Raw genomic sequence first — 10,691 nt, 5'->3', positions numbered from 1 at the left:
AGAAATAAAAATTTGGTTTTAAGAAATTGTCTTTATGTACCCAGTTTTAGAAAGAATTTAATTTCAGTTTCTAAACTGTTTTTAGATGGATATTCAGTTTCCTTTAGTAACGATGTAATTATTAAGAGAAATAAAGTGATTATCTGTTCTGGTACATTAGTTGGCAATTTATATATTTTAAATCCAATTTCTCCCACAAAGCAAAACATGGAAATTTATAACTCATCTTCTAACTCAAATAAGAGAAAAGAACCTTCGAAAATGAATCAAGCATATCTTTGGCATCTAAGGCTTGGTCATATTAACTTAAGTAGGATTCAGAGGCTAATAGCCGATGGACTTTTGGGTTCATTAGAGTTGGAAAATTTTCCAACTTGTAAATCTTGCTTGGAAGGTAAAATGACCAAGAGGTCGTTCAAGACCAAGGGGTATAGAGCCAAAGAAGTGTTAGAATTGGTTCATTCTGATTTATGTGGTCCTATGTCTGTCCAGGCAAGAGGAGGTTTTGAATATTTTATCTCCTTTATAGATGATTATTCAAGATACGGATACATTTACCTAATGCGCAGCAAGTCCGAGTGCTTTGATAAGTTCAAAGAATACAAGGCTGATGTGGAGAAACGACTAGGTAAAAGTATCAAGACACTACGATCTGATCGTGGTGGCGAATACCTCTTAGGAGAGTTTAGGAATTACTTATCAGAGGTCGGGATTCAATCCCAATTGTCTGCACCTGGAACACCCCAACAGAATGGTGTAGCAGAACGAAGGAATAGGATTCTTATGGAGATGGTTAGATCAATGATGAGTTATTCAGAATTACCAAATTCGTTTTGGGGATATGCTCTGGAAACAGCAGTATACGTTCTGAACTTAGTACCTTCTAAATCAGTTTCTTCTACTCCCACAGAATTGTGGAATAGGCGAAAACCCAGTCTAAGACATATTCGGATTTGGGGTAGTCTAGTACATGTGCTGAAACCAGATGCTGATAAGTTAGAATCTCGTACAGAAGTTCGAGTGTTTGTGGGATATCCCAAAGGAACGAAAGGAGGTTTATTTTATAGTCCTAAAGACCAGAAGGTCATTGTTAGCACCAATGCCGAGTTTTTAGAAGAAGACTATATAATAGATCACAAGCCCAGTAGTAAAGTTGTTTTAGAAGAACTAAGAGAGGACACGTCTACTTTAGTACCAACAGTACAAGATGAAGTACCACAAGAACTGCAACACGTGTCACACATGATACACAACCACAAACAGTGCCTCGTCGTAGTGGGAGGGTTGTCAGGCAGCCTGAGAGATTCATGTTTTTGAGAGAGTCTTCGGACTTGATCCCGGGTAAACATGAACCTGATCCCCGGACATATGATGAAGCACTCCAAGATATAGATGCAGCATCTTGGCAAAAGGCGATGAATTCTAAAATAGAGTCTATGTACTCTAATAAGGTCTGGGAGCTTGTAGAACCACCTGATGGTGTAAAAGCCGTTGAATGCAAGTGGATCTACAAAAGGAAAAGGGGGACAGACGGGAAGGTAGAAACCTTCAAAGCTAGGCTTGTTGCGAAAGGGTACAGTCAGAAAGAGGGAATCGATTATGAGGAAACCTTTTCACCGGTAGCCATGCTTAAGTCTATCCGGATACTCTTATCCATTGCTGCTCATATGGATTATGAGATTTGACAAATGGATGTCAAGACAGCTTTCCTTAATGGAAGTCTTGAAGAGAACATCCATATGAAGCAACCAGAAGGGTTCATTGAAAAAGGCAAAGAGCATCTAGTGTGCAAGCTCAATCGGTCCATTTATGGACTGAAGCAAGCTTCGAGATCTTGGAACATCCGGTTTAATGATGTAATCCAGTCATATGGATTTATTCAAAGTCCAGATGAGTCTTGTGTATATAAGAAGTGTAACGGAAACGTGGTGGTATTTCTTGTACTATACGTAGATGATATTTTGTTAATTGGCAACAATGTCAAGGTATTATCAGACGTAAGGGTATGGTTGTCCAAACAATTTGATATGAAAGACTTAGGAGAGTGTGCACACATTCTTGGGATCAAAGTAATAAGGGATCGCAAGAAAAGAATGTTGTGTCTGTCCCAAGCTTCATATATAGATACAATCCTTGCTCGTTTTAGCATGCAGGATTCCAAGAAAGGTTTCTTACCTTTTAGGCATGGAATAGCTCTATCTAAAGAGATGTCTCCTAAGACATCAAAGGAGATAGAAGACATGAAAGTAGTTCCTTATGCCTCGGCTGTAGGAAGCCTTATGTATGCAATGCTATGTACGAGACCTGATATTTGTTTTACCATGGGTATGGTCAGCAGATATCAGAGTAACCCTGGACAAGGGCATTGGACTGCGGTAAAGCATATATTAAAGTACCTGAGAAGGACTAGAGATTATATGCTAGTTTACCAAGCAGACGATTTGCTCCACTGGGTTACAGATTGATTTCCAATCGAGATAGGGACAAGAAGTCTACATCGGGCTATGTGTTTACTTTAGGAGGTGGAGCCATTTCATAGAGGAGTGTTAAGCGAAATGCGTTTGGACTCAACCATGGAAGTCGAGTATGTAGCAGCCTCGAGGCAAAGAAGTATGGCTCAGAAACTTTCTAATGGACTTAGATGTGATTCCTGGTTTGCCCAAAATCATCACAATTTATTGTGATAATAGTGGTGCAGTTGCAAACTCGAAGGAACCACGAGCTCATAAGGCAAGTAAACATTTAGAGCGCAAGTACCACCTGATACGAGATATCGTGAAGCGAGGAGAAGTTGTCATCGCCAAGATTGCATCAGCGGATAACCTGGCAGATCCTTTCACTAAGGCCCTTCCGGCGAAAGCTTTCGATCGGCATGTGGAGGGAATGAGAATCAGATGTATGGTAGAAGATATGACAGCTTAGTCATTAGTATAAGTGGGAGATTGTTGGAGTGTATACTGAAAGCCTAAGCTTTTGTAAACATTTATGTTAAAAAGAATCACATTTGGTCAATTTATCTACATTTGTTTGTAGTTGTTCAATTAATTTATATTGTAGATAACATAGTATGTGGTGTCACATATAGAAGATGATGTTATCAGTACCTTATAAATTATAAACAGTAGCTCACGACCAAAATGGAAAGGAATAAATCATTGGAAGGTCGTAGTGTAATTAGGAATTAATTTATCTTGACTATATAATTACACTAGTACACTTAGAGTGTATTGAGTAGGACCATTTGAGGTTGTTTCTTTTATACTGACTTTATAAAGGAACATATATCTCAGTTATTATGGAAGTGTGTGCTCTTAATCCTAATATAATAACAAGCACATATATTTGATATTTATTTCTTTAATTTATCAATGGGTGAGATTTAGTTCGATGAATCAATAAGCCCGATAAGTTGGGAAATGATATCACTTATAGTGTGTGTTGTTGATTATAGAAGGAAATTGTGTCCTAGAGATACTAGGTTGATAATGTCCCCAAGAGGAGCTCATAAGGATTGTCATGTTAAACCCTGCAGGTGGACTTAGTCCGACATGACGATAAGGTTGAGTGGTACTACTTTTGGACTAAGATATTAATTAAATGAGTTGTCAGTAACTCACTTAATTAATGGACATTCGATATCTTAAACACAGGGAGACTAACACACTCATAATAAGAAGGAGCCCAAAAATGTAATTTGGGATTGGTGCGGTAGTTCAATAATAGTTCTCTAGTGGAATGAATTATTATTGATAAAATTAAGTTGTGTGTTCGGGGCGAACACGGGATGTAATTTTATCGACCAAACCTCCTCCTCTCGGCCCTATCGTAGCCTCTTATTTATAGAGTACTATACCCACCTTCTATACCCACCTAAAGGGGGCCGGCCAAGCTAGCTTGGAATCAAGCTAGGGCCGGCCTAAGCATCGTTTAAGGTGGCCGACCCTAGCTTGAACCCAAGCTAGAGGGGGCCGGCCATATTAAATTTAAAAGAATTTTAATTTTTATTTTTATTATGTGGAAGATATAATTTATTAAAGAGAATTAAAATTAAAATATCTCTCTTGTAAAGGATCTACAAAAGATTAAAGAAAGATATTAAATCTCTTTCCTTATTTGTAGATTGGTGAGATATTTTATTTTCTCTTTAAAAATTATTCACATGTTGAAAAATTAAAATTATAGAAATTTCTTTTTATCAACCATGAAGAGATTTTTGAAGAGAATTTTTATTTTTAAAATTTCCGGAAACAAATTAGGAAGTTTTAATTTGTTGATTAAAACTTGTCTAATTTATTCCTCCATGATGTGGCCGGTCATTATAGTTTAATTGGGAAATTTTATTTTATTTTTCTCAATTAAATCATGTCAAGGAAATTAAGGAAATTTTATTGTAATTAAATTTCCTAATTTACCAAGGCTAAGGAATATAAAAGAAGGGGTGGGGGTGCCTTCATTGGATACAACCTCTATTATTTCTCTCCCTCTTTTCCTTGGTGTTGTGGCCGGCCATCATCCTCTCCCTCTCTTCCTCTTGTGGTGGTCGAATCCTTCATCTCCCTTGGATCTCTTGTGGTGGCCGGATACTACTTGGAGAAAAAGAAGAAGAAGGAGAGAAAGATTGCATCTCTTGGAGCTTGGTTGGTGTTTTGTTCTTCATCCTTGGTAAAGCTTCCTTATTGTGGCCGAACCTAGCTAGGAGGAGAAGAAGGTGGTTGGTGTTTTCTCATCTCGGAAGATCGTTGCCCACACAACGTCCGAGGTTAGAAGAGGAATACGGTAGAAGATCAAGAGGTCTTTCTAGAAGGTATAACTAGTAATTTTTCCTTTCCGCATCATACTAGTTATTTATGGAAATAATATCAAATACAAGAGGCTTACGATTCTAGTATTTTGAATATGTTTTTCGATGTTGTGTTTTTTTTTGTTTTATTTATCCTTGTGATTTGATTGTTCTTTTCGGTTAACCTAAAGTTATTTTAGGAAATTAAATATTAGCTTTCCATAAAAGGTTTTGTCTAGTCGGTGGTGGTTGCTCCCATATCCAAGAAGGTCGTGTGCCTCGCCACGTCAGTACTGGGAACCAATTATGGAAATTAATATTTAATGGAATTAATAACTTAAGGTGATTTGGGTCGAACGTGTTAAGTTCCGCAGGAGACCCAAGTCAAAACCTAAAAGAACGAATAGATTAAGTTTTGGATCAAACGTGTTAAGTTCCGCAGGCGATCCAAAATTTAATTTAAAAGAACACATGGTAGCTAGGAAAAGGTTCAGACCTTTATACAAAATTTTTGTACAGTGGAACCTCTAGGTTTTCCGAGTAGCAACCAACACAAGTGACCCTCGATGCATTTCACATACACTGGAAATCAACCTCATAACCTATTAAGGCAACACCACTTGTAAATATCAATTGTGTCAGTCTGTGGTGGTAATATATATAGCCTAGGTGACACCGATGGGCGTCACCCATGGGCACCTCTCACGTTGGGAGGTTCCTCTGATCATTCAAAGAGCATATATATATATATATATATATATAATGATCGAGAGAGAGAGAGGTTTGATATGTCGTGGATCTTACACTACATATCCCATGTAAACCTTTTTTTTTGTTTAAAACTATAATTCAACCCTAAACCCTAAATGACATACCCGCAAGGTAAAAAAAAACCCCTGAAATGTGCACGCGCACGCGCACACACACACACACATATATACCCCTCCTAGGCGCCCCGATTCTCAAAAGTGAATCGGGGCACCCAAACCTGTGAGGGTTGCCTAGGAGTGTGTAGGACACCTCGATTCTCAAAAGTAAATCAAGTCGCCTAGAAGGGGCTTTGGGCGCCCATACCTGTGAGGGTCGCCTAGGAGTGTGCAGGATAAAGGTGTGCAGGGCATCAAATCCTCTCTCTCTCACACACACACACCATGATATGTTGGGTGCTTGAGTACACGCGAAGCACTCGAGACACCCAGAACACTTCTAGATGCCCCACGTGCACTCAGTCGTATATTATGTTCTCCACCGATAGTGATCCCATCTGAAAGCGGTGAGCTATGGACTGCTGGCGAGCTAGCTAGAAATTTGACTGGAAAAATATTTCGACAGGGGGAGCACTGAGGAACACCTGCGAACACCAATAGGAGGGGAATAATCGTCAATAAACAAGCAAAAGGGTCTCTGGCACAGCTACTCCGATAATTAAGTTAGGATGGGGAAGAGGAAGAATAGTGACATAATGAGAGAGAAAATGGTGGAGTTGCGTACCTGCGCTAACGGAGAGAGACCCCTTTCATAATGCCTCATGTGATCTCCGCATTTAATGAGCAATCATATCATTGCTTGACAACCTGTCTAATCACCATGCTTTCACAGTATTTTTGCAATCCCATCGTAGGTATGAGGTGAGTATTGCGTATCTATGAGAGGATATAATCTTCTAACTTGTCATGGGTTAGAAGGCTTATTGGGCTGCCCTCCAGGAGATGGGTCGCGGGCAGGTGGTCCAGTCCTTCAAGAGGCATGAATAGGCTATGATAGTGTCCATAAATGGGCGTTGAGCTCCGTGTATAGCTGGCAACTTAGAGAGATGGGCCCCTTGGAGCCTGTCCAGTTGGCCTTAGCCGATTGAGAGATGACGGAGTGCAGAACCCCATAGACGCCCAGTAGAATCAGAGAGCTGGGCTCCTGAGGGTCTGCCCGATCTGCCTTAATTATCCAATTGGGAGATGGAGGAGAGTAGGGTCTCGTAGGCGTCTGACCAATCCAGAGAGTTGTGCCCCTGAGAGTATGTCCGACCTATCGAGAGAAGGAGATTTCGCCAGACCAACTATTTAACTTTTATCGCTTTAACTACCACCTACAGTGACCCATGAAGAACCTCACTTAGGGGCCTTTTCCTATTCACCGTATATAGCATATAAGCAAATCCATCAAAAATTAATCATGTCAAAATCAACCTGATTCATAAGCAACACATTGCTCCAAATTAAGCCTTAGCATGCGAGGCAAGTTATGAGATACAATGCTGCATCATTACTACTGCTACTATACAAATACCCACTCAAGCCCTCTTCCCTCGTCCATTCCAATTTCCACACTACAAAACAAGCCAATTCCAAACTTATTGATGGCCTCTCCATGTCGTCCTTTAAATGATTCATTTTGTGCTCCGCCTCCTCCCACAAGGATTCCTCCGATCCCGAGACCACGTCCTCCTGGCAGCCGGAGTCCCCCGCCTCCCTCGCCAATTGTGACCCCACCACCTCCTCCACCGTGTCGAAGTCCCCCGTCGCCGTCACCTGCAGCTGTATCCCCACCACACCTGCCCACAAGGCAGCCACCACCACCGCCTCCTAAACTTCCACCGGCTCCTATCCGCCCGCCGCCCACCCCGTCGCACCGCTAGCTCTGCCTAGCCCAAGCTATAGCGTCGTCATCATTGTGGTCATCTCCCTCGGCGGCCTCTTCTTCCTCGCGTTCCTTTCGGCCGCCTTACTCTGTTTCCTAAAGAAGAAGAGGAAGCAGAAGATGACGGCGAGAGAAGAATTGGTGGAGGATCATGTGCACGTGCATGAGACGGTGGTTCCGGGGCCTCATGGGCAGCATCTGGCGGCTCTCAGCGTCGATGAGGACGTCGTAGTCCGTGAGAGGTTGAAGAAGGGGGAGGCGGATGCAGTTGCTAAAGCTTCTCTCAGTGTGCCAGTGGACCCGCCGACTACGGGCTCCATTGCAGAACCAGTCGCACCGCGGGTTAAAAGAAAAAGTGGATGGTGGGCCTACCGGAAAGCTGTGTGGGATTGGTTGATTCTTGAATAACTTTTATAATTCGTGTGTTTGGAATTGCATATGAATAATTGTGTTTATATTGTTCGAGAATTTATTGTATTCATTTAGGAAGAAAAGACAATGCTTAGTTCAATTGGCCCTTCTAATTCGAAGTCAAATACATTTAGGTAGTAAAGGAAGGATCCAACCGAGCCGATTTTTAGAGTGTTTAAACTTATTTAATAAGGTAATCAATCCAAGCTAAGTCAAGCTTAAAATGAATTAAGTTTTTGAAATGATTATTCAAACTTGATTTGATTTATTTTTTACGAGTTTGAGCTTATTTGAAGTTTGACTTGAACTTGGTTCGAGTTTGTTTCATTTAGATGTTATCAAGCTCTCAATTCAAGCTTATTTGGTTGCTTTTAGTTGTTCGATTGATTATTAAAATTGATAATTTAACTTATTTCACTACAACAAAAACATTAAAAGACAACGGTTAAAAACCGTTGTCGTAGGCCCTTTAAAACTGCTGTAATTGGTAGTGTTGTTATAAGTGGGGGGCTATGACAACAGTTTTAAACTGTTGTCTTTGAATGAAAAGACAACAGTTTTGCAATGGTTTTAAACCGTTGTCTTTGAATGAAAAGACAACGGTTTAAGACCGTTGTTATTTAGAGCATTTTTACTACCGGTTACAATCGTTTTTAAGGTTACGACAACGATTTTTAACCGTTGTCTTTGAGGGTGATAGACAATAATAACGGTTTTAAACCATTGTCTTTTAAATTATTATCTTTTAATACCAATATATCAAATTTCAATTTAAATATATAATAAAGAATCATAATCAAGAAAGAATATTCCTCACATTAATATCATTCAAAATGTTAGTTATACAAGAATTACAATCCGAAAAGAAGAAACATATCTCATGTTCAAATAAAATTTATCCCAATACAAATAAACAAATAAACTCCATTTACAACTAATGAACAATAGCCAAAAGACTAGAAACTTGTGATGGTGGTTCATGCCATGTAGGATTGCACTTAATTATTGTCAACCCAAGTCCCATCACAATCTTCAACTTGTAGGATTTCTTGATGGGCCTGAGCACAGACCAATCCAACATATTTTGTCACCTTGAGCTAGTCTTGAGACGCAATAACCTGACAAACCAAATATAATCAAGATAGTAAGGATACATCAAGGAAACTATACATAGAGCAAGAAATGAAGATTGACAAAATTACTTACAACTGCGATAGAAGGGATAGAATCTTCCCCAGGATGAGGATGTGTTACGTCAGCACCAAATATTATAGTTGGTTAGTCGCTAACAAGAGGAATGCGCCTTGACAATGCATCGACAAGAACTGTACCCCTTCCTCCAACCTATGAATCAAGCCTTAGTAACACAAAGCATAACAAGAAAAATAGATCCACCTTCCACGTACTCACCTTTCCATTGATCTAAAGGCCAACATAGGCAAGGTACTGTTTACTTATCCTGAAAACATGCTTTGTCAAACAACATTGTGAAACTAAACCAAAGCCAGTCTCACATATCTGCTTTTGATCACCTGTAATAACTATAGCATATAATAATAAAGCGAACAAGGAAAGGGAAAAAATTAAAGCTAAAAGGTTCAGCCAATTGATATTTGTCAATAAGCAAAAATATCAAGTTGTGTCGAACAAGATCAAGTGCAAGAAAGACATCATACCATAAAGAGAACCATCATTATCAGGCAATATTACAATGAGCAAATCAAGCTCCTTTCCCTGAGGTTTGAGTATGGTCATTGCATCATAATAGCGTGCTGAAAGCACTCTTTCAACATGATCAGGCTGAGCAGTTAGTGGATGAAGCACAGGATCTAAAGAAAATTCCTATAAAACATGTAGATAAAAATAATGATCTATGTGACTCTTCTTCAAATAAGATAATTAAAAATTAAGTTGCATGTAGTAAATCATATGTTGTAGTAAAAATGTTGAAGTCATACCATTCCTAATATCTGGCACATCTGAGCAAGCTCATGACAAAATCCCCTAGCCAAATTATCTTACACATTCTTTGCAAAATTGATACATGTCCAGCTATTCACTCTCCCACCATTTACCATTTTATACAAAGTTTAGAACAAGATATGAAGTAATAAGATGAGCTTAGATCATCCAAATGGCAATCAATATATATATATATATATATATATATATATATATATATATATATATATATATATATATATATATATATATATATATATATAACACCTAACCAATCAAGCTAGAGAGTTAATTCAACTAGAAGGCTGGTTGGTCACATTTAAATATAGAATTACTGTAGCATTTTTGGCGTTTGGTTTGCATACTACACAAAGAGCGGGTCTAAAGTATTACAGATCACCCTGCTGCCTCATCTACAAGGACATGCACATGTCAAGAAGTGGCAAATGCATACAATTATATGAAATTTTCACTGCTTGCTATAATTCAACAATCACCGCATAGAGATAGACATTAGATGAATAATGCGACTATGCAAAAAGTAGTAAATTCAATCTATCAACTTTTGATGCAGGCAGATTTATGAGAATATTTCATTTCACAGATAGGGAAGATCTGACTTACCCCCTTGTGGTCACCTACTTTGCATTAGCATTAAATTCTTTGAACTCTACAACATACTGATCCAAGAACAACTGGATTGTTCGGCAATACCGATCACCGCCAGAGTACCATGTATCCATGTGCATGCCATTTGGAAAATCCACAAATCTACAATCCATGTTATTTTCTATAGCTTTAGAGTGCAGTATCTGTGTGTGCAAAGGGGGAACTAACTCATCTTGCAACCTAGATAGAAAAAAATAGGATGTTCAATCTGCATGGCAAAAAAAAACCTGTAAAA

At 39.1% G+C, this 10,691-nt stretch overlaps 1 protein-coding gene and 1 pseudogene across 1 annotated transcript; one reads left to right on the top strand and one right to left on the bottom strand.

Annotated features, from left to right (window-relative positions):
* Positions 1–7,111: 7,111 nt before the first annotated feature.
* LOC122049487 lies at positions 7,112–7,890 on the top strand. Its single transcript, XM_042610863.1, has one exon. It carries the CDS (start codon positions 7,535–7,537, stop codon positions 7,820–7,822), a length of 288 nt encoding a protein of 95 aa, XP_042466797.1. The 5' UTR covers positions 7,112–7,534; the 3' UTR covers positions 7,823–7,890.
* A 1,213-nt stretch (positions 7,891–9,103) lies between these two features.
* Positions 9,104–9,903, bottom strand: LOC122048623 (annotated as a pseudogene).
* Between the last annotated feature and the right edge of the window lie 788 nt (positions 9,904–10,691).

Source organism: Zingiber officinale, chromosome 2B (assembly GCF_018446385.1).
Source record: "Zingiber officinale cultivar Zhangliang chromosome 2B, Zo_v1.1, whole genome shotgun sequence".
Classification (NCBI taxonomy): domain Eukaryota; kingdom Viridiplantae; phylum Streptophyta; class Magnoliopsida; order Zingiberales; family Zingiberaceae; genus Zingiber; species Zingiber officinale.
The sequence above is the reverse complement of the archived record's forward strand: the minus strand, read 5'-3'. Positions and strand labels throughout refer to the sequence as shown.